At 39.3% G+C, this 25,579-nt stretch overlaps 1 protein-coding gene across 2 annotated transcripts in view; it reads right to left on the reverse strand.

Annotated features, from left to right (window-relative positions):
- The window catches only part of gpc6a (glypican 6a), a 188,568-nt gene that overhangs the window by 17,367 nt on the left and 145,622 nt on the right, over nucleotides 1-25,579 (reverse strand). For both annotated transcript variants that reach the window (XM_084066777.1, XM_084066778.1), the window contains 2 exons: nucleotides 17,545-17,675; nucleotides 13,204-13,347 (listed from right to left, as the gene is read on the reverse strand). In XM_084066777.1, the coding sequence (XP_083922903.1) occupies nucleotides 13,204-13,347; nucleotides 17,545-17,675 (275 nt within the window). The remainder of the gene's footprint in view (nucleotides 1-13,203; nucleotides 13,348-17,544; nucleotides 17,676-25,579) is intronic.

The raw sequence follows: 25,579 nt of genomic DNA on the forward strand, positions 1-25,579 counted from the left end.
CCTGTGCGCGCATACTGGTTCTTATCAGTGTGACGTCGTCTGTTAAGGGGTCTATTCGCCAGCCCGGACGGTTGAAGGCCGGAGACGACAGTATGTTTTCACTCATGTTCGTCAGTCAGTCAATGGAAACCGACACAGAGTTGGGCATTTGATGACTATACACGAAAGAAGAAGAAGCGGGTAGACAGACAGAGAGGCCTGATTACCATGGAAACCAGAGGCACAGCTGCATCAAATTTGACATCAGTCACCTACCTTTCTAGATTGTCTCAATTTATGCAACCTTTAGACAAAACAGGAACCTAATAAGGAATGTTCCTATCTAGGTACAAATGTAAAGAAGCCTCCTTGCAACCGTGACAAAGTCCATATGTCATTGACTATATAAAACTAATTGCCTACTGGCCATGCAATAAACCCTTAATTTGTCATAGATGGGTAAACACAGTTGAAGGTAATAACATTAATTATGGGTGTTTTTCATTTAGGTATTACTGTGTGCCAGCATTAACAATGCCTGTTCAGTTACAGCATGGCAAAGCCTGTTCAGTTATGCTGGCACAGAAACAACTATAATGAAACAGGCCAACAATTAATGTTATTACCTTTAGCTGCGTTTATCCAGCTATAAGTCAAAATGTCTGTTCTGGAAAAGGTCAACTAGTAAGGGAGTTGACAGACAGCAGTTCCCGACTGTGGGTGCAACTTTCTAAGAGTTTGCCTCATTACCACATTACCATTATGGTTAATTATGAAACATTAAAGGAATAGTTCATCCAAAAATGAAAATGATATCCTCATCTGCTCCTCATGCCAACTGAAATGATAGTATTAATTTCTCCATTATTTATTGCAAATATAAGCTATATTATATCATATTCCTCTTTGACCTTGTGAGGGAGACAGGACATAATACAGTACAAACACTACACCTGCTCTGAAGGGCATAGGACAGGGCACGTTGTCGCATTGACACACAGACAGCCAAAGAAAAGTCATTGGTTTCAAACCAATGATGGTACTTTTGTTCCTAAGTTGAAGCAATTACTCCCTGGAACTGTTGGGGGCAGTACAATGCATGGCATTTAAGTGCCCCATGAGTAGTTGATGACATAATTTCATTTTTTCCCCTTGTGAACTAGTCTTAAATGTTATCTATAATAGTGTTTATGAAAATGAGTATTCAAATACCAATGAGTATTTCAAAGCCTCTAAGGCTATGTTCACACAATCTGCCTTTTATTTATTTCAATTCATTTTTTGTCGAGAGAGAAAAAGAAAATAGACAACAGGGGTTGGGGGAGGTCAGAAAATTGACCTGAGCGTCTCCCTACGGAGGTCCTCCCTAGGGAGGTCCTCCTTGGGGGGATTATATCTCCACACTGGCCTTGGAACGCTGGCTAATGTTGCTCGGGAAAGGGAAGTCTGGAGCTCTCTGCTGGAACTGATCCCCCCGTGACCCGACTCCGGATAAGCCATTGAATGTAACTTGGGAATGTATGCTTGGAACTTACCGAACATTGAAAACAAAGTTCTAAACTACTGTAGTAGGTGTAGGTGTGGATGTAAACAAGATTGAACAACTACAGTATATGGCATATGTATCACCTAAAATGCTACAATCATTTAGTCTGTCAATCATAGACCAGCTGCCCGATACGAGAACAGAGGTCCCTGTTTCTCCTCCCCCGCCTGATAGCTTTGATGCCCGGCCAAGGCTGCTTGCTTTGTGTCGCCTGGAGCTCAGCAGCTGGACCACAGTGCACTTATTAATTGCGATATATCAATGGGCCTGCCTTTAAGAAAATACAGCTCCACAGTGAATATAGTGAATACGATGTAATTATATTAGGTAATAATAGGTTTAATATACTGCTTTGCAAGGAGAAGAGCATGGTAGGCCGCCTCTGTGCCTCAGTGGCCGACAACAGGGCCTAGCTAGACAATCAGCTCTGATGAGGAGCTGCTCTGAGTTTGTGAGCAGTCGCGATTGGACAGCTGATAAAAAGCGGTCCACTTCATAAGCGCATTTCACATTTTTTTGTAACTATTTAAAGCTTATTTAAAAAGCACTCCGTTCTGCCATAAAAGGAAGATCAGCACCTTCTAAAAGTGGCTTATATGGTCGCTATGCAGCAGATTTTTGGTAAATTCTCATAGGGTTTAATGTAAAAATGCCTATTTATTTTCTAATCAATCTTTTAATTCAATTTGTGCCTATTGTTCTTTAACCACTTAAACCCTCTAGTCTTAGTAAAGCGGACCTGAGCTGAAAAAATAGCCGATCTACAAGCTCACACCGTATGACACCACAATGCTTGTAGATCTGCTATTTTTGGTGAATGTTCAGAATAGGCATGCTGGGGTTCAAGCCGTTAAAGGATCGCAGTGTGTATAGACTACCTGGCAACACGTACACTTTGCCTCCCTATTGGACGTATATTTGTGGGGTAAGATTTCCTGGTAAAAAAAAAGGAATAATGCAGAGTAAAGTACATAGTTAAGGCAGTTGGGAACACTTTCATGTACGTAGAAACTAATTATAACACTCAGCCAGAGCAACTCTGAGCCTCATGCAAACAATTTATTTAAAAGAAACAACCTCTTTGCTCTTTGAATTATATAGCAATTTCAAAAGCTAAAGCCCTAAACACACACACGCGCGCACACACACACACACACACACACACACACACACACACACACACACACACACACACACACACACACACACACACACACACACACACACACACACACACACACACACACACACACACACACACACACACACACACACACACACAATTGTTTTATCAATTCTAATCCATTTGGTCCTTTGCTCAATGTGTTGGCAGAATTAAGCATTTCATTCAAACAGCTTTACCCCACCGCGGCTTTCCCTGGGTTAGCTCTCTCTTGCAAGTGATGTAGAATAGCTGTTGATTTATCAGAGCACGTACATGTAGGGCACCCTCCAGCTCTGCATGTTAATGTAGGTCCACCGTCTCTAATTAAGGCTTGCACAGGCTATCTCTGCTCACTGCCATAGATCCGACTTCAGCGATCAACTCTTAATACCTTTAGCTCAGGCAGTGACCTGACCTTATTAGACATAAAGACAGCTCGACCGGGCAGCAAGCCCTTTATCACCTTTTTAATGTCCATTCGCTCATTAGAGCTCTTGTTAAGCTTTTGTAAGGCTTTCTGTGAACCAGTTCTTTTGCAAGTCTTTTCTATTACATTTAGTTTCCATGGCAACAAACACAAATTCACAGAAAAAATGCATGAAATTATATATAAATGCAGTATATACTGTATATATATCTATTAATAAGGTATATCCTGACTCAACAAAAATAATGTAACTCACTCTGTATCAGAAAGAAATAAATTGTAACCAAACTGCCAGCGTGACAGCCGTCCCCAATGACTCATACTGCAGTGAACATGAAAGGTGGCATTAAATATCAATGACTACTTGATAATAAGGCTCTAGGCTCCACTATCTTCAGTTGAGCAGATCTGAGGATTGAGACATAAATCTGTCTCCTTTAAATGTACAGTAGACATTCCAGCAGCCGGCAGGCTCATGCGAGACAGCTCTCCGGTGGCAGGTAGCCTATCAGACCATTTAGTTTCTGGCTGTCACTTGGTAAAGGTGAACTGGTTGACACCTACAATTTATCTCCCATTTCCCTAGAGGTGACCATGGCTAAAGTTTCATACATTTAGGGTGAGTGTTCTGAATCACTGCATCTGATTTTGTCCTAAGAATAGGCAGAGTGGTCATTATTTAGCATGCAGAGGCAACCCCTTTTGCCAATAACCTTCATGCTTGTTCACCACTCTCTCTCTCTCTGTGTGTGTGTGTGTGTGTGTGTGTGTGTGTGTGTGTGTGTGTGTGTGTGTGTGTGTGTGTGCGTGTGTGTTGTCACGGTCTGCCAGCATTAATAACGTTGTCACAAGAGGATACAGCATGGAATATGCTCAAATTACTTCATATTTAGTATCTGTCAATAGGGGCTTGTATTATTCCCACATACAGCTTCAGACGTACAGCCTAATGGGGGCCAGATGTCAGAACATTAAATGATCTATAAAAGGCCGGTACAACGCAAAGGACATGCAGGGAGGCACATGCGCACAAAGAAAAATGAATGTTTTGCAGTTATATACACATACACATACACACACACAATTAAAATCTGGTAAATCTAAAAGAAGAACTTAACTCTACCAATTCACTTGAGCCACTGCAAAAGCTACTCACTAGATGTGGCTGGCCCCTTTTCTAAGCTTCAGTTTCAAACAATCCAGTCAGCCCTTTCCAAAACGCTTTCTTTGTAATTCCCACATCAAGAATAAGGTGCATTTCCTTTCAGTGTACAGTGTGTTGAGCTGGGTTGAGCTGGAGCCTGCTAGTTAAAGGTCAACGAATATCAAGTGCATTCAGTTCGGTGTGCATGAAGGGAATGCCTGGGCAACTGAAGCCTTCCTAGTTCTACAAAGACCCAGCACATGAAAGTAGAATGTATGGAAGGTGCTGCTGCTGAGAGATTTATATTTCATGCAGAAAAACACAAAGTTGGATAACGGAAGGGTCAGCCCGGCTGACCCTTCTGTAACTGACTCCATTAGGCCCCAGGATGTTACCACAACTACGGTAGAAAGAAAAACACATCATTTGTGTACCATCACTGCTGTTAGGGTGCATGCCCCACACACACACACACACACACACACACACACACACACACACACACACACACACACACACACACACACACACACACACATACACACACTGGTCCCAAACAATCTAGGAAACTACTAGGTGGATTGTCATGGGATTTGCTGTGCACCTTCATGCTTCCAAGATAATGGACTAATTTTAGTGACCCAATGGCCTTGTCTCTAGCGAACAAATTAATTATCACTTTGCAAGTAAATCTTGCAAAGTACTTGCAAGTACTTGCAAATAGTAATTTTGTACATTGTCTTTGCTATTTGTTACAGTTTAAAGCGGATCGTTGTGAATAATAATATTCTACGAATTTTCAAAGGTTAGTGAAAGCGCTCGGAATCGCTGGCAAGGTCGGCTATAGACAATGTTTTACTCTGGCGGTTAATGAGTTAAGAACTGTCAAACATGTGAAAACATAAAATACTTTGGCTACAGTACACACTGCAATACAAGTCTGAACTCAACAATGCCAGGAGGATGCCATATACACTTGTGTTTTGACGGTCTGTCTGTGCCCCAGGTCGATCTGAAAGACACGTCAACAGGTTTTGACGCGCCCACTTGACGCCTCCAGTATGACGTGAGCATCAGATGTGCTGCTTGCACTTAATTCTTAAAGTTTGTTTTTGGAAATAGAATTATCTTGTGCTTTAAGTAAAATGTGCAGCGGCACTATGGCAGTACTTTCTTAACTTTACACAGAAATAGTACATTAGTACATTACACCCACTGTCTTTGTCTTTTCTCCCATCATCATTATGAGGCTGTCAGCTGTGCTGGAATTGATTGTTAGAGGTGTGAGCGAGGTAGACAGGAGCCGTGCTGCAAAGTGCATTGTTCTTCCACCTTTTGTCCATGTTCTGGGTAAATTCTGGAATAAATGGCTTATGGAACAACATGCCTGCTGTCAGTGGGCTGATTGTGATGACATTCTAACATCTGACAGGTTAAAGATATGTTGTTGCAGTGAGTAAAAAGATGAATGGGTTCATTGCCTTTATACTGTAGAACACAATGTTATAGCTTTTGATCATTTGTGGTAGAACAGCACCGCAACAACCTTTCAGTAATATGAAAGCATTCAAAGTGAAACCAATTCTAATCAGTTTTTTTTTTTTACATGATTGATAGGTGGATGCAGGAGGAGGAAAATAAAATCTAAACTTGATATCAATTGAATCCTCTGCAAAAGCCATGACAACTGCCCCAACAAATGTTAATGACTATCAACTTAAAAGCTGCAGGAACATGAGAGACCTGACAGGTTGCTTCAGGCCCTCGACTCGACGATCTACCCAAACACAACCACCATATCAACGCTTTCCTAGACCCGAGGCCCCGTGTTTCTCATTAGCACTCATACGCATGCGCTGTAGCACCTCTTATACACAGCTCCCCTCATCAGACAAACAGCCGTTCCGTCCGCATGCCCCCAATGTTTCCCACAGGAGCCTGTCAGGCATCAATAAGCCCGACTTCCTGCAAAAGAGGCCATTGCTCAAATGTGTATTATTTGCAGGCATCACTTTATAGAATATAAAAACATAAACAGGTATACTGTTTGAGTGTATGTGTATACTTGCACGCATATGTCTACAATTTTAACAAACAAAAAATAAATTTGGTTTTCTCATGACCCCCATGTAAAGCGTCTTTAGGTACTTGGAAAAGCGCTATACAAATTTGAGATATTATCGTTATAAATTTTAAGGCATTTTGTCGCTTTCAACCTGATATCGGACTTTGATTTTCTTTCTAGAAAGAGATTGATTCATAATTAGCAATGATAATAGTAATTAACAATAGTTTATAGCTTGGTAAATTAATTTCAAAATAACAGACATTGAGTACATTAGTTCTAGGACACCAATTTCATGCTAAACAAACCAGGTCCTGTCTAGTGGGAGCACAGATGGAAATTTCATACACAGCTGGTTTTGTGTCTTGCCCCAAGGGTAACAATACCAGTTGGGCAAGAGGGGTTAGTCACAGATGCCATATAACTAGATACAGTATACTGCAGCTCTGTAAACAAGATGGCTGAGTGACTTGTCAACCATTTTCATACGGCATCACCAATGAAAAACATTGAACCACTTGAACCCTAGCGTCATTATTCTGGGGGCAAACATTCCGTGAAAATAGCAGATCTACAAGCCCATAACATGTCGTAATGTGACACGTGGTGAGCTTGTAGATATTGTTATTTTCAGCAAAGATATTTAGTGAGTGAAAACATGTGTGTGCCTCTATGGAGCCCTGGGGGATTCCAGTAAGGGGTCAAACAAACTACGATGTAGTAAATTATTCCTCATGGTATCAAATACATATCATTAAACATTTAACCAAGGAATTCACAAATACAAAGCAAAAGACTTGAGTTAATGTTAAGCAATTATTGGAGTAACTGTGTACAAATGAATGCAAAGTAAGGCATCAGCAAGCACTGTCAAATGTCAACACTCTTTGACACATCGAGATAGTACTGTGTAGTGTGCATAGTGTAGGCAAGTGCAACAAAGTAATTACTTGGTCTTGGCACATTTGGCAGAAACTGTATTGAACAAAGCAACACCACTAATATGCTTATTCCATCCTCAATGACCTGCTTCTGACTTGTACTCCTTTGAATAGCATCATTCTGCCCATGCATGAAGACAGTTATTGCAAAAAAACAGAATTATTGCCAATGCTTTGGCATTGTTTGTGTTTGAATGCATGAGAGAAGGATGGATGCAAGAAGAGAGAGTAACATTATAATAACTGCAAATGGACATAGAAGAAGAGAATACCTGACTGTGATACTATATTTTAGAGTATCTCTCATATACTGCATCTTCCACTACTTACTACTCGACAGTATGTCGATCTGCAGCACCTGCCATCCCTGGCGTTGAACAGTTGCACATAAAGTACATCTGTTTGTTAACTCTCTACCGTGCAATGACGTTCTGTTGCAGACTGCAACAGATTCACGGATCCCCCCAAAAATAAATGTACCAGTCATAGTTACTTATGTGTGACCAGTGTTGATGATAAGACATTCACTCCACTGCAATGACGACAGACAATACAGCAGACTGCAACAGATGTACACATCCCCCCAACAAATAAATGTAACAGTCATAGTTACTTATGTGTGACCCATGTCAATGGTAAGTCATTCACTCCACTGCAATGACGACAGACAATACAGCAGGCTGCAATATCCCCAAAACATAAATGTACCATCATAGTATAAGACATTCACTCCACTGCATGAGACAGACACTCTGTATGCTCAACAGATTATGAATTGTGATTTCAGACTCAACAGAACACTTATTTTGGCCCAGTGAACTGCCACCACATGGCCACAATCTAACAAGAGGTGGGCCAGAGAGAGGATTGTTTTGCCTTTGTAGAGATTAATGATTTAACAAGTGCAAAAATCGAGGTTCGATTAAGGCCAATGGAGAAAGTATGCTGAGTTCCTTGCTCTATATGCTCGATTTATACTTAGCCGTACAAAGGTATCCCGTGCCGGAAATTGCATTCTATAGTTCACAACACGTCGCAATGCTGTGCATCGTGAGCTCAACTCAACTCAGCTTTATCATAGCTTGAAGGGTAAATAGTAACTCATAAATGTTTTGGTATTGTTTTAATTTCATGTTTTATTCTACCCAGCGATTTGTACAATAATAGTGTCTTTAAGAGGACAAAAAGAGAGAACACATCTACAGTAACTCTTTTCTCCTTTATCATGAAATGTACAATATTGTAAAATTGTATTTTCCTTGTTCATGCACCTGTTTCTTAACTTTTGTAGCTGAACTATTAGTTGTCTGTTTGTTGTATCAGTTGTACGTTGTTGTGTATGATGTGATTTTGGGTGTGACGGACTCCAGGAAGAATAGCCATGCTTAGGCAAGTGCTAATGGAGATCCATAATGAAGTAAAGTAAAGTACATGCCATGTTGATCTATCGTACGGTGTGCATTCATGGTTTAGACAAGAGAATGATTTGGCTGTCAATTTGCTGGCCATAATTGGGAGTTGTGTCAGCAGCAATAGCATTGGATATTGAGACTAGCGTGTTTTCAGTGAGTGATTAGCCTGGCTGACAGGAACGTGCACTAGTAATTGGTGTTTGTATCCTGGAGCTGATGGATTGGCCTCCTGATTATTTTCCCCCAATCATTTTGTTCTACCTACAACTAGCTTTTCAAATCTTGCCCTTCAGTTCTGTGTGCCCTACATGGGAACAACAGCAAACAAACACTTGATTACATTACTTAAATATTGACTGTCGAAACGCTATCCCATTCAGGACATGAACTACAATACCAAGAATCCACTGCAAATTCTTGGATCTCAAGCAGCATTGCCCCTAGTGACAGAGGAGAGAATCGCTGTCGTTTTTGATGTCCGCATGGTCACTGCCAGGACAATCTGTGGTGCTTTTGATTGGTTGCTCGGTAGCACAGACAGCGTTAACAGTCGAGTATTCCAACAAAAGACTAACAAAGACTAAATGCAGACTCAACATTGATACTGTAGTTACAACCAGTGATTGGAGAAGGAAGATATTTTCAAAAGTATTACCTCTTACTTTCAATTAAAAGTAATGTTACGTTACAATACAAGTTTTAACACTATTTTCACAAAACACCCTCATGAAAACACCCTCATGAAGCACAACAGTACTCATAATATGAAATGCGGTTGCAGTAATTCATTGACAAGAGGAGTCATTAATTTGTTATAAGCTTATAAACAAAACAAATAACATTTTCTGTATATTCTGTATGTAAATTAACTGTAATAATATTGCTTAATTTGCAACAGTAACACGTTATATTACTTTGTTGAAATCATTAAAGTAATATGTAATACTTTACTGTGATACCCCCAACCATTGCTACAATACTATAAAATACAAATGTTAACCAAATACTCATGTACTGTACGATTATTGCTCATGTAGTCAACATAGTCTAATGCACTGATGTTCAAAATGGACACCAGACACAAACAAATGGGCGCTTCTGGTCTGTCTGGTAATTAACGCTCACCTCTACTGTAGTGACGCTTTTTGACCTGGAAAAGTTGCTGTTATTCACTATGTCTAACTTTGAAACTCGGGTGGCAGTTAGGTTCAAATGGGATTACAAAATATAATGAAACATAATTCTTGTAGTAATTTCTCAAGCGAGGTGGCAATTCAGACGAACAGGCTATATTTTCTAAGGCTTGGCTACAAAGCGCTGCAGGGAACCATGGTGCATCAAAAAGCCTCCGCAGTCACATTATAATCAGATGTTTTTTCTCTTTTATGCATGTGGAGAAGACTCATTAAACTGGGTGAACACTGTGAGCATAATATGAGTAGAGAACAAAAAATGACTACACCATATGACAGATATTGATGGGCCACATAATTGCAGAAGGCAGACAAGGGCGGCCATCCATTACTGAAAAGATGAACTTGAAATGATGTAAAATTGCTGTTTCATTGGAAAATTGCTGACCCAGGATGAACCTGTCCACGTTTTTAACATTAGATTAAAAGTATATGGTTCATATATTTCCTGTAAACAAACTGTTATGAGATTTAGGTTGAGGGCTGTTGCAACTTTTTGAGGAATTTGATTAATGTTGTGATTAATGCTGACTTCACAACTCCCAAAACAGACTTAGAATTGAACAGAATATTCCTGCTCACTGAGATGCACATTATGCTGTTTTGAAGGGTTGAAATCTTACCAACAGTTGGATAGGCAGTACTGTTAAGTTTCATAGAAATGCACACAATTCACTGTAATTTTAAGGAGGTGGTGCCATGGTTTTGCACTTTTTCTGTTTTTCATGTGTCTATGAGGTTGATAGAACTTCATTAAGCCCCCTGGTGGTGTTTTGTCTTCTTTGACTATTTTGAGTTTCTTCCTGGAGGCTGAAACCTTGAGGGTCAAACGTGCCAATAGAAAAACAGCGCTTTAATGACGCAGTAGAAATATACCCTCCCTCTCATTATCATAACACAACAGGTGTGGGCATGAGGCGGAGGAGGGACTAGGACAGGTGGGAGTGGTCTTGTGGGAGGAGGAGGAGGGACTAGGACAGGTGGAGTGCTAAGGTGTCCACATAAAAACATAATTTTAAAACTTTCTGTACACTTTTTTGAAAAAAAATCTTCCTCCTAGTATAGCCATAATACCTGATGATCATGTTTTAGGGGGGGGGGGGGGACATCACTGAAAATCACAGCACCCCGTCTTTAAGGATGGACAGAGTAGCCTAATCACACCTTCATCAGAATGAATGAATGACCATGAAAAACACAAACGATTCAAAGTTAGAAGAATTAGTTATTTTCGATTTGTTAAAAAATGGTTCTGCATGATGCAGCGTTGAAGAAGTACACAGTAAAATCCTGTTAATTCATCCATTTGTAACAAACCAAACCAGATGGACCCTTATGTGTCCATTTGGCAGTGGTGGAAGAAGTACTCATATTTTGTACTTACTGTAAGTAAATGTACCAATACCACAATGTAGAAATACTCTGTTGTAGAAGTGCAAAACTATTCGCATTAAAATATACTTAAGTACTGAAAGTAAAGTACTAATTTTGCAAGTTTCCCAATATATAAAAATGCTTTGAAAATAGCCGATCTACAAGCTCACAACGCGTCGCAAAGCGACGCGTTGTGAGCTTGTAGTACTGCTGTTTTAAAATAGCCGAGGAATATATAGGCCTGGAGTGGTTAATGTATGTTTTGTAATAATAATCAAAATCTACAAAGTAACTAGTAACTAAAGTTTTCAAATAATTGTAGTGGAGTAAAAGTACAATATTTGCCTCTGAGATGTTGTGGAGTAGAAGTAAAAGTATTGAATATTGGAAATACTCCAGTAAAAAAATACCTCAAAACTGTACTTAAAGGTAGGGTAAGTGATATTTATTTTGTATTTTTTATTATTTTTGTTAAAAAGTTAAAGTACTATATTCTAATAGTAATCATTGCTAAAATGTACTTAGTAACTTTCCACCACTGCCATTTGGTTACACTTGTAGACTGTCAGGGTTAAATAAACACTCAGGACTTTACAGTGTACAGCAAGAAGGATGACTTGGTAAAGGTAAGAGGAAGAGTCGAAGCCTTACACTGTTTTGCATTGTCCTCCAGACAACCCTCTTGGCGTAGCAGAAAAATAAAGAAGAAAGACATTTAATTGGACATTGTGAAAGCAAAAGTGAGCGAGAGGGAGAGAGGAGACAGAGAAAGATTATGAGAGTAAAAGGCGGTTACATAGCATCTAATAAATCATGGTGGTGAAATATTCAGTCCTACCGGCCGATCCCTCTGTGAGACTCGGCCTTTCAACATGGGGAATTAAAAATTAAATGTCTCCCCAACAGCGTTTGACAAATCTGATGAATGTGAGGATCGTGCAAAAAGCATCAAGAGAATTATTCTGGAGTGGTAGATCCAGAGAAAACAAGCACAAGAAATAAATAAAATAAATACTTTATAACATTTAAAAAGACAAATATTGCATTGCATTAAAGTAGACATACATAGTGTTGTCAGAGTAGTATCACTGGGCATATTTGCTATTGCACCCCCTATCACATCATCACACCATGACAAGTTTCACAATACCAAATTAAAAAAATTCTCACGCAGATGAGATGATTCAGGTCTGTAATATTTATGACTTTCAGGCAGTTGCTGGCGGGTGAATTGCCAATGGCAGTGAGTACAGGTGTCATAAAAGCTCACTAGTGTAGCCATGGTTTGCAAAATAGTTTTGCTTTTAAAAGTAACTGTGGAGAATACGTTTATAAGTTTTACAAGGAGTTTATAAGTTTTACACTTCATCTTACTCCTTTTCGGACATTGTTGTTTTTTTCTTCTGTTTTGTATTCTTTTTTTAAATAATGTTCGAAATAAAATTAATTAATTCATTCCCCACTGAGCCATAGTCGGCTAATAGACCTCTGTCTAAAACCGGGTTATAATTGGTTTAACAGTGAAAGTTTTTTAGACGTCTAGGCTTAGCCTAGACGTTGATTAGCTGTTTTTTAAGCGTCTGTAGACGTCTATATTATAGATGTCATTTCAACGGCTATAATATAGACAGTCTATAAATAGACGCTTAAAAAACAGCGAATCAACGCCTAGGCTAAGCCTAGACGTCTAAAAAACGTTCACTGTTAGACCAATTATAACCCGGTTTTAGCCTAGCCCTTAGACGTATTTTAGACGTCTAATAGCCCGAAAAATGATCAGTGGGTCATTCAGAATGGAAATGAAGAGAGTGATAGAATAACATTGTTTGAATTTGTTTTCACAGTGTTATATTTACACACACACACACACACACACACACACACACACACACACACACACACACACACACACACACACACACACACACACACACACACACACACACACTTTTCTCACCAGTCTATCCAGCCTGTTTCCAGCTGCAGAGGTGGGCCTCTCCTCTGGTGTGTAGGGCTTAAAGCGAGCATTGAACACATCTGAAATGCCACGTGCAGACCTGCCCATTCCTGAGGGCTTTGGTTGACCGCATCCTTGAAAGATCTAGGATGAAAATGAATAAATAAATGAATAAATAAACAAAAGAGAGACAGCAAAAGGCATATACAACATGAACAGTTGACTTGTGAGGGGGTACATAGATTTATACAAATGTGAGGTATTCCATTTTTGAGTGTTTAGAATTAGTTAGACTTGTAGGTGCTAACAAGGTTATATTTAGGTATTACTGTGCTATTAGTTGAATTTAAATGTAGGCTAAGTGCAATGTCCCCCCAGGTTAACTGCCATTTGACAAGGAAAATGATTATACAAAAATGCTTGTACGACTGCTGACTCAGGAAGCAAATCTATCTCCACCTTTGGCTTAGAATAAATATCTTAATGCACCACAATATGAAGTCTACTGTAGACTGTAGACTTCTAAAATATGCTGTTGCTTGTGTTTTTATGTTGATGCATGTGGTGGGAATCAAATGGGAATCACACACACACATAGAACATAAAAGGCAAAACTGCACACTGCTAAGAAACAGGCTAGAGAGAGACAGATAAAAAAGCATTGCTATTATGTCTATTTTTTCTATATTTTCTCCCTTGCACCTTTAAATTAGACAATATGTTCTGTACTTTAGTTTTGTTTTTCCTCTATTTCTTTGGCAGTGTGCAGTTTCACTATCTGGTCTTCTGTCATTTCACATCACAGTGTATACAAACAAACTGTAGCCATCAGAGTTACTGGTTATTAGACAATTGTTCATTCCTATATATAAAAGCACATAATATCAAAACATGAATCATACACTTGTCAGTAGGCATAGTCGGATATATTTCTCTTTAAAGTTGTGATACCACATTGTTCTGTGAAATTGAGTACATGTGAAATTGTGAATTTGCAAGCATTTGGAAGTATTTATATAATGTATTTATTTTGTATTAAATACATTTTTGTATTTATATAATGTATTAGGTCTGCTTAGAACAGATGAATGCTTTCCTGCACGGGTTGATTGTAATAAAGTATCAAACAGCAAATAATCTCTCAAGAACAGATTCTGCCCTGCGGTGGAATCTGTCGGAGGGGTTCGTCCTAACGTGTGCGCATTGGCTACAAGTGGGCGTGCCTTCAGATCAGGAAGCGGGCCGCGCTTTACCCAATCAAATGTAGTGGGCGGGATTCACGTGTCCATCCACCCTTCCCCCCTCGAAACTAGCCGAAACTAATTTAACAATAGCGTCCTCGGAGCGGACAAAACCACGGAAAGATATTCACATTTTAACTTACTCTTTCATCATAGAAACAAGTGGGCTTATAACCAAAACCATCCATGTTCTCTGGGAGAAGTGGTGTTAGTGTTCCGTGTAGAAATATTGTTAGTGGGAATGAAAACGTAGTCGCACCAACCGGAAGTGATGCGCTGAAGGCAGACATGAAACCGGAGTTTCCCTGCGCACTGGTCTTCCATTTTCCTCCCGCCAGACCCCACAGACAATATCAGAAAACAGAGGTCGCTGTTTTTCATTTTCTGTGGGGTCTGGCTACGCGAGACTAAACAGCAAATAACATGACAGTGAAAAGGTTCCCTAGCTTTCCTCATATCTAAAGTTTTGTCATTTATATAGCGTGATGAGAATAAAGTAGCACTGCAGCCATGTCAATGTTTGAATTTTGAAAACGTTTTGTGCCATCGACCCCCAGAAGACAAGATTTGTGTTTAAAACATGTTTTCAAGTTTTCTCAAGATCTTTCAAAATCTTTCAAAAATAGAAGATCTACAAGCTTAGGGTATTTTATCTTGACGTGTTGTGAGCATGTACATCTGATATTGTCGAAACGCTAAAGTATAAAATAGGGTTAAAGTGATTTAACTGTTCCTCATTTTGCTGTGGACCCCCCTAGAACCCCCTCAAGGACCTCTGGGGGTCCCCAGACCCCACTTAGAAAACCACTAGTCTTGTCATGCGATATTTTTGGTTGTGATTTGGCATCATATAACTAAAACTGAATTGAATTGAACCTGTCTTAACAGCAGAGTTGATTAGCATTCCTCTATGTGAGCGCTGGTATCTGGCTCAGACTGTGATGGAGCACCACCGCCATGGTCCTCGTGACTTTTCACTAATACTTGTCAGTTCTTCACAATGATTATGATATTACTCTCCCATTCAGTATATCAGAAAGAGGATTTTCAACAGCCCTGTGTTGCAGGAGTAAAAGTAGGTGACACATACTGTACAGACTACAGCTTTATCTCAATGCGATATGGCCTGACAGATTGTTCAGACCTGAGTGATAGAACGTACCGTACTGTAAGAGAATGTGTGATGTAAGGACTACTAGATATGGTTAAATGTGAATACAGGGAAAGATTGAAATCTCTGTACGAGCTTTCTGGCAACTGCAGACTTGCAGGAATGGGGATTTGAGTGCATACAAAATGTGAAAAAGCTGGACATTGTCCTCCACTAGATGTGTTGGAGCACTTCACAGCGACCTCAGTGAACTAGACTATGATGGGCAGGGATTTGGTAAAAAATCATCTAGAAAACATTGTGGAAGGAACTTGCCACAGACTTTTTGTCTGTTTTTTTTCTGTTTGTTTTTTGTTTTTGTTTTTATTAAATAAATCAAATTATACATAATGTAAACGGTGAGACACTCGCATAAGCCCCCCTAGGGTTTCTTACCTCACCGGCACAACAACAAATACTGTCAACTTTCCCATGGAAAGAACTATCATGTTATGCTTATGTATATCGTTGCTGTCCGGCAGAAACCAGCTAACTCAATTTTTACTCTTTTGATTTTTTTTCCATAAATCAGTGCTATTGAACACCCTTTACGTCTGTGTGTTGATAAAAAAAAATGAAACCAATGAAAAGTATTAAAAAGTGCTTCTGACAAAACCAGCTAACTCCATAGGATCCTCAAACTTTCTGCTAAACTCCACCAAAGGGGGATGGAGTTTTGCTGACTCCACCCCCTTTTGACCTCCAACCTCATTGTGAGCTTGGAGGTCCATTCAGCTGCTCTTATCAATGATGAACAAAACATCCTAACTCCACTTTTTGTTTTGTTTTTGTCATTTCCTGAAAAATTAACATCTTGGAGTTGGTTGGTGCCGGACAGCAGAGATATATAAACTGTTGTGTAAATCAAATCAACTTAAAAACAGACTCATGTGTTGTATACCACTGTTGAAGTTTAACATTTAGAATAATTTCAAATAGGCAATTTACTGTTTCAGCTCTGTGTTACAGAGTCTGAGGAAGCCATATCAAAGACAAAATGAGCTCTTCGGAGCACAGGTCTCTGCCAGGCCAGGTAGGTTATTGTTGGCCTGAAATGTCAGCGGTGTGGCTTATTTGGAGAGTTTCGTAATGATCCAAGTAATCCAAGTTATATATCTTTTTTATTGTATGACCTATGTTTAATTTCTTTTAGGCCAAAACGTGAATCTGCCTGTCATAGCGCCACCATGAGGCCGATTAAAAAAATGTAGGGTGGCATTTCTTCCTTGGCCTAGTCAGAATGAGCTTTGAGTTTCACGGCAATCGGACACTGCGATTTGAGGCATTTTGTTGTGCCACTCCTGCAAACTTTGGAAGCCAATCTTAGCCAATCAGGATGAAATATGACTATAGAGATAATGTGTACCGATTATAAAAAAATTGTTTAGCAAAAAACGGCCTCCTGTGGCACTATAACAGGCTGATATGAGAAATTTGGGGCAGAGGTTTTTACTTTACATCCAAGGAGTATGCGTGCACAGTTTCATGCTGATCGGTCCAACGGTGCTGGAGATTAGCTACGGACGGACGGACGGACGGACGGACGGACACACACACACTGACACACGGACGGACAGGGACGAAAACATAGTCTCGGCCACGCCTTCGGCCTGGCGGAGACAATGAGCACGAATTTAAAAAAGTTATTTTGAAAGGAATTAAACTGGGTTAAAAAAAGAAGATAGACCATTGTTCTCTCTTTTTTCTGACTTTCCTTTAGAGAAGATGAAGTAAAATGTTTGAAAGCAACATTAAAGTGTCAATAGTTTCTTGGTTAAGTGGTCTCTCTATTTTGGACATGTCATTATACATGTTTCACCTACATTATATATGTAGGTGAAAATGGTAAAAAAAAATGGCAGGAAATGGGTCATCATGGGTTGGCCGATGTGTAAAATGGCTGTGTTGTACAAAGAAGCTTTGGCAGTGAACACAATGAAGTCAGCATACCTTGACTGACACTTGCATGCTGTTGTCCTGCATGGTCATGATGGCCTCAGAGATCTTGACATCTATTGGCTCGATGACTGCTTCAATGTTGGAGGGTCCCTCTAGTCTGTCTGCCACCAGCAACATAGCATCTGTCACAACACACAGACAATGTATGCATCAGCAGAGAGATACTGCAGCACATGCATGCAGCACACAAAAGTGGATGCAACCTCTGTTCCACTTGATCCAATGTAGTTAAGCACTGTATTCTCAAACTCTTGATAATACTTTTTATTGTTTAAATAAAATAACACAGACAAACATAACCACTTTTGCAAAAGCTGGATTGTGGAGAGCTTTTGTTTTCTCCGCACCGCACAGGAGGACAAATCAACAAAGATCGCGGTGCGTTCACCGCTGTTCCGAGCGGTAACGCGTGAACCGTCTGTCACGACCTTTTGCTTGTTGATCGTCTATTTTCACTAACACTGAACGACGAAGTACGGCATTCATTTATGGGAAGAAAACCGTATTATGGGGAAATATGGAGATACAAGGTTTCTGCCGACAGTGATGATATGCAGCATCAAAATAGAAATTAGAATGTCACTGCTCGGAGCTTAGCATCAACATGTAGAACACAAAATGGTTAATTTACATATACAAATCACTTTAGTGAGAAAAGGGATAGTTGATGATGGATGAAAACTATTGAAAATGTTATTATGTATAAGCATTTACCAGCTATAAGAGCAAAGACAACTCACAAATATGTTGCCACTGCTTAATTACAATTACATTACAGTATATTCCTGTCTACTCGGCAATGAATACATAAGTCACAAAAGTCACCCTTCACTCACTCCATCTGCCACCCATCACACTCTAAAATAGTCTTGTAATAATTAAAGCTATGGCTCTGAAATCATGTTGTACAAGAGATTTCTTTGTTGTTCACACTTTCTTTTAAGAAAACAAAATTCTTTGAAGTGCATTCATGCGTTACTTTGAAAACTTGGGAGAGGAAGAGCAGTCAACAGAGTATCAAATACAAGGGGCGTACTGGATGAGCATGGCATAAATCAATACCAAGATAGATGACTCCCCCGATTGCTGCCTTTCGTTTTCATTAAAACAATGTGATATTAATCTGTGTTCATACAGAACCTATTATTCCAGATGGGATGGGGCTATTGATCGCCTCAGTTGGGGAGATGTCAGGGGTGAAAATCAAGTGTTTGATCTTTTCATTAGACTATCTTGTTTCTAAAAAGGTCATTAAGTCTTACCAGGCTCGTTGGAAGGATGTAGCGCTGGTTAGGGGGCAGGCATAGGGGAGATCTAGATGACGTAGAACCTGACTGCTAATTAGCAATGAGTGGAACACAGGGAAGCTGAGTGTGCAAATTAAACCATTTGGTTCTGCATGATTGGGGGGACGTATTAAAACTTTCATTTGTACACTCTCAGAGTTAAAATAACACAGATTGTACCGTGTAAGCTCTTTTAAATGCCTGAAAAATATGCAGCTGTTTGTTCTCAACCCAAATCAGTGTTGTTGTTTTTTCCAGGATACACTTTGGATACACCTCCTCTCTCCACCATATGCATCGGTCACCGGCTCAATCTTTGAAGTGCACTTCTCTTTGTTTACACTGGAGCCTCAAATTGGGTTTGATGCTTGGTTAGATTTCCATCAGGACTTGACTAGAGGTCATTGCAAAGGGCCAAGTTGAGTCCTGTGAAATCCTCCGCTGCTTGTGTGAGTCTCAGAGTAGAGTTCCTCTAATCCGATGGCAAAAAAAGCCTCAATAGAATTCTCTCACAGCAGAGGGGAAATTGTTTCTCATTCTATAAGGGACTTGCAGACCTCAATGGCTGAGCTCTGACAACCTATTTTTCTTTTATCTTAATGAATATTTGATGGATAGTTAAAGGTAGGGTAAGTGATTTGCTTTGGTTAAAATAAGTGTTAAATAGCTCTATATTCTGATAGTACTCATTGCTATAGAGTGTTTGTTCAGTATTAGGAGTCTCCTTGTCTCTCCACCTCTTTATTAAACAGAAAATGCATTTTCGTTTCAGTTTCAGTTTCATTTCCAATTTTATCCAACCAGGACAGAGAACTCAATCATGATACAGATTAAACAAGTGAAATTGGAAGTGATGACACTAAGAAATGAGCAGACAAAATTGGAACTGGAACACTATACAAATTAAGCTTAAAAATGGATACTTTCTCCTGATTGGCTGAGATTTTGACACCTACCGAAAAAAAATATTTTCTGTTTATTAAAGAGCTGGAGAGACAGGGAGACATCTGTTACTGAAAAAACACTCTATAGCAATGATTACTATCAGAATATAAAAATTAAAAAAATATCACTTACCCTACCTTTAAAATGAGTCAAATGATTATACAGCTATGGAGGAGGGTTATTTATATATTGTTAAATAACTTTTGAAACAATGTCACATACAATATGGGAGCATGTTTTGAAAATAGTGGACTTTTGATGAAAGTTACCTGAACCAGTTATGAGAACCATTAATCATTACCACAGGAGCACAAGCAATGCACCTAGATTATATTTGACACATTATATGTAGTTCTACTGTAGAGTTATATAGAGAAAGAATATGTTTACATTCTTTATTTTTGTTGTTATAAATCTTTTTTTTCTTCGTTTTTAATCTCAGCATTAGGCTTACAAGGTCACTACTATAAACAAAAATGGCTGCTGTAAAATGTACTACTGCAATGAGTACTTTAGTTATTAGTATTATGAATAAACTATGTCCAGAATGTGAACACATTAACATGGACAGGGCTTCTTCTGAATTTGTCCTGTAATACTGATGTAGATCAAAGGGAATTTCCTTTTTTTTTTTTTTTCACCAGGCTGTAAAGCCGGGAGGTGGAAATTATGTTTTTGCCCCTGTGTGTGTAATAATAACTAGAAAACACTCCGCCAGGTCAGGTAGGTTATTGTGGCCTTCTGGTGACGCTATAATAGGCCAATGTGAAAAGGGGGCATTTCTTCCTTGGTCTAGTGGGAATGTGCGTGCAAAGTTTCACGGCAATCGCACGCTGGGTTCATGATTTGAGGCATTATGTTCAAAACACACGATTTTTGATGGAATATCAAAAATCGGACAGATCCAACTCGATCACATGACTATGGAGACACTGTGTACCGATTTATGTGATGTTTGGATAAAACCTGAAGGATTTTTGGCCTCCTGGTGGCGCTATAACAGGCCGATCTGAAAGACGTTCTGCTCTGGCATCCAGGGAGTGTGTGTGCAGTTTCGCTGTGAGCGGGCCAAAGGTGCCGTAGATTAGCTGTCCGCACGCACGCACACACACACACACACACACACACACACACACACACACACACACACACACACACACACACACACACACACACACACACACACACACACACACACACACACACACACACACACACACACACACACACACACAGGGACACACATGGATGGACAGCAGGGGCGCCGGAACGGAATATGACGTGGGGGGACACATCAAGGACACATATTATTCATTAAAAAAAGAAAGAAAAAACATTTTTTTTCTCTTTTTTTTTTTTGGCTGGACTGAATAGTGGGGGGACACAGTGTCCTTTAATTAAACAGGCTCCGGCGCCACTGATGGACATACAGGGTGCAAAACTTTGTCTCCGCCAGACAATTAGAGCTACAGGGAACTTCAGTTTTCAGCATCACGTTAGTGCTGCCCCCAGAGGAGAGGGGGTGAAGTTTCTTGCTATGGGACACCTCGACAAATTGCCGGTGCCGGGAATCGAATCTGGGACCTTCTGATTCCCAGACGGCTCTCTCTACCCATATAGGGCATAGCAGTGGCAGCCATTTTGTGGTTACACAGATACAAAGCCCATAAATGTTTCCCATAGAGATTTCAGAAAAGATTTATAAAAGCTAAATTAAGCCTGGATTCCATCCAGGCTCCTGGTGAATCATGACCATAAAACATTTGATTTTGTGTCAAAAACTATTTGAATATTTAATTATATTATATACTATATTCTATATTTATTAAATATGCTTTTCTTTGCGGTTTTTTTCAAATATTTTCTGACACAGAATCAAATGTTTTATGGTCATGATTCACCAGGAGCCTGTACTGGATGGCTTGGGTTCCAGGCTTAAAATAATTTATATAAATATTTTTGTAAATCTCTCTCGGAAAAAAATGAATGGGAACCACATCTGTGCTGCTATGCCCTATTCTCTGTAGCCATGGCCACCCATGTAAGCCCATGTGTGTCTTATCTGTGCACAGCTAATCTCAGAAACTGCTGGACCAATTGTCACACCTTTTCATGCAAGCTGCCAGTGTAGCAGAGTGGTTCAGAGCCTCTGCATGAATACCAAAAGCCTAATATCTCCCCCAGCAAAGAGGCATTCTCCTTTAGCCCATTCAATCCAGGAATGCATCTGTGTCACTTTAGATTTCTTTGGCTATTCAAAAATAGCAGATATACAAGTGCTGAGTGCCGCGCTATGTACACATTTTAACTCAAATCTTTGCTTTTCTTTGGGGGGGTCCGCGGACAATTACAAAAACAGTTTGAGAACCACTGATATTATAGCATATACATAATCTTTTTTTTTTTTTTTAACTGATTGAGGGCGCGGTCATACCGCACTTTTATTTTACCTCTGGGGCGGAATCTGCCAATGCTTTGTCAATGCAAATGCGTGGATTCATGGTCTTGCACATTTTTTCCAAGAATCCACGCATTTGCATTGACAAAGCATTGTCCGATTCCGCCGCAGAGGTAAAATAAACGTGCGTTGGGACCGTGCCCTTAGAAGACATTTGTAGAATCCCCAGAAGCAAAGATTCGAGTTAAAAGTTTTCACTTTAAAGGACAACTTTGTTTTTTTACAACCAAGGTTTATATTTTAGCTTGTAATTAAAGTAATTAAAAGATGAGTGTTACATTTTTTTAATTTACTGCTTTCTATAGTTTTAGCAATTTTCGCGATATTTTTTACAGTGTGTGTCTAGTGGGCGGGGGCATTCTGTCCGGTGGTTAAATATGTCTTTTTTTACACAATAACCCAGCGTTTTCTTTATTAGTATTTACAGAAGCTTGTTTCTAGCCCCCAATAACTCACATCTGGCCATCAAAGACCACAGGACCTTTTTTATTGTGTAAAAAAAGGCATATTTAGCCACCGGACAGAATGCCCCCGCCCACTGTAAAAAATATCGTGAAAATTGCTAAAACTATAGAAAGCAGTAAATGAAAAAAAAATAACACTCATCTTTTATTTGCTTTAATTACAAGCTAAAATATAAACCTTGGTTGTAAAAAACCAAAGTTGTCCTTTAAAAAAAACATGATTTGCACATATTTTCACAATTTTTCAAAAAAAGAAATTGCAGATCTACAAGCTTGAGTGCCGCGATTCCAAGGAAGGCACTCCACCCTATATTTTTCAAATCGGCCTCACGGTGCAACCTTATTGACCCGTCATCATGTCTTAGGAACAGCCTACTGATCATTCCCACCATGTGTCATGAAGATCTGTCCATGAGTTCTCAAGGTATTCTTTCTAACATTCCAACCTTGATCTTGACCTTTGTCAACCCAAAAGTTAAAACTCTTCAGAGCAGCCAACTGGTCATTCTCTCCAAGATCCAAGATTGGTTCTCAAGTTATCTAGCTACATATAACAATCAAACACACAAACAGACACGACCAATTACAATACTCTGCCACACATTACTGTCATTTGTTAATATCATACAAAATATATAAAGTGTTTTAACTGTGAAAATCCAAGGGAAATGTAGATTTGTCTTCTTTGCAATATTCCTGCCAAAACACTCATCATAGGGATGCATATTTTTTCTGAATCTTTTCCATTCCTTCTGTTCTACAGCATACAATATACTGTAGTTATAATAGGTTGACTCTTATGAATGACTTAAAACGCGCTCCAAAGGTCCTCACAAAGGAAGGTTTGAAGAAGGCTGAGGAGGAGATCATTAGGTCCGCTATGGCTGGCTCATTAGTTCATTATTATCTGAAAGGACTACTGTATAAAGTAATTATGAAATGATAGTAACTGTTTGTTATTACCATAATAAAAATAGCATTTTCTGCAATTTTTTTAATTCATAATCTAATTTCATTCATGATACTTAACCCTCTGGCGTCTCACATCTTGTTTTGTAATGCAATTTTAATGGGTCCTGGGTGGAGATGGCCGACTTGGAAGGATTAATAGGTCTATTTAAGAACAAATACATTACTTGATGATGAAAAGTGAATAAATGAAAGATTCAAAATTAAGTGGAATTCCTTTTTTAAATACAACATAGAAGTTGCATTTGCCTTTGTGGAAGGCTTGCAGTCTAAAGTGCCGGTGACCATTAAATATTCTCGTTGATAGGAACGTCACAGTCTATTGTGTTGACTGTCAGCAGTCTTGAAAAATGCCAAGCTAGCGGAAAAAACATTTAGACTGAGGTCAAATTATCTGATGATGATAGTTAACACAGAATGCTGTTTTGAACGGTGTGTCAAACATCATCCTCCAGACAGTACTGTACAGTACATGTCTCTAGTCAGTTGCACAATGCCAGTCACAACTAATTAAAAGGCCCCTTAGTCAAACTGAGTATGATGTAAATGACCGCCGTGTGGTCCATTGTGCTGCTTGCTCTGGTCCTCTCTGTATGAGTGTTAAATACTCACATTTTGTGCATTTGCTTGCGTGTTGTTTTATTGCCCTTTGTGGCTTTACATTCAGTTTTTTTTTTTTACATTTTTATGTTGATTGTGCCCTTGTCCTCACTTTCTTTTCTTCCACCTGATGTGCTGCTCTGCCATTATTGCTAATAAGAATGTGTTCAATGTAATAAAACCAGTCAAGTTGATACTGGAGGTCCAGGGTCATTAATTCCTTCATTCCTGCATCATAGTGGTACCTCTGTAAATCATCTGAGTGCTAGGGACAGAAATAGTTTTGAAGGTGGTTATTTATTTAAATGTACAACTACAAAACAGTTGTAATGTTGTTGACAATAACTAGCCATGATAATAATTGAAGTATTGCAATTTCAATTTTAACTAACTTGTTACACTCAAGTTTGTTTCTAATTATTATTTTGGTCAACTAATCAATACATTTTTTTAAATATTATTTATGTATTTATTAAGGATCATAGAATGAATGCACATACTGTATGAGGCAAAACAGGGGGGGGGGGGGGGGGGGGAAGAATAATAAATACATAAAAGGAAAATAAACAACATAAAACAAACCAAAAAAAAAAGTTTGAGGAGCATAACAAAACTAGAAAGTAGGTTATTGTGGGCCAGCAATGTTCGGAATTCGCCAATCAGGATGGAATATGAAAAATCTGACGGAACCATCTTAATCACTTGATTCCAGAGATAATGTGTACCGATTTGCATGATGTTTGGACAACATTTGTAGGAGTAATATGAAAAAGAAAAGTATTGCAAAAATCGACCTCCCGGTGGCGCTGTAATAGGGTGTTCAAATGGTGGCATTTGTTCCTCAACGTAGTGCAAATGTGCATGCAAAGTTTCACCGCCATCGGACGCTGCGTTCATGATTTGCGGCATTTTGTTCAAAACGGGCCACTCCTGCGAACTTTAGAAGTCAATCTTAGCCCATCAGGATGAAATATGAAAAATCAAACAGATCTGTCTTGATCACATGACTATAGAGATCATGTGTACCGATTTGCGTGAAATTTTGATAAAATCTGAAGGCTTAATATCCAAAAATGTGTTTTACGTAAGTCGGCCTCCTGGTGGCGCTATAAGAGGCAGATGTGGAAAATGCAGGGCAAAGGTTTTTCCTTGGCCCCTAGGGAGTGCACATACAAAGTTTAACACAGTTCGGTGCAGTTATAGGTAAAAACGCAAATCGGCCTGTTATAGCGCCACCACGTTGAAACATTTCAAGTGGCATTTCTTCCTCGGCCTAGTGGGAATGTGCGTGCAGAATTTCACGG

Source organism: Gymnoscopelus microlampas, assembly GCF_963454915.1.
Source record: "Gymnoscopelus microlampas genome assembly, chromosome: 1".
Taxonomy (NCBI): Eukaryota; Metazoa; Chordata; class Actinopteri; order Myctophiformes; family Myctophidae; genus Gymnoscopelus; species Gymnoscopelus microlampas.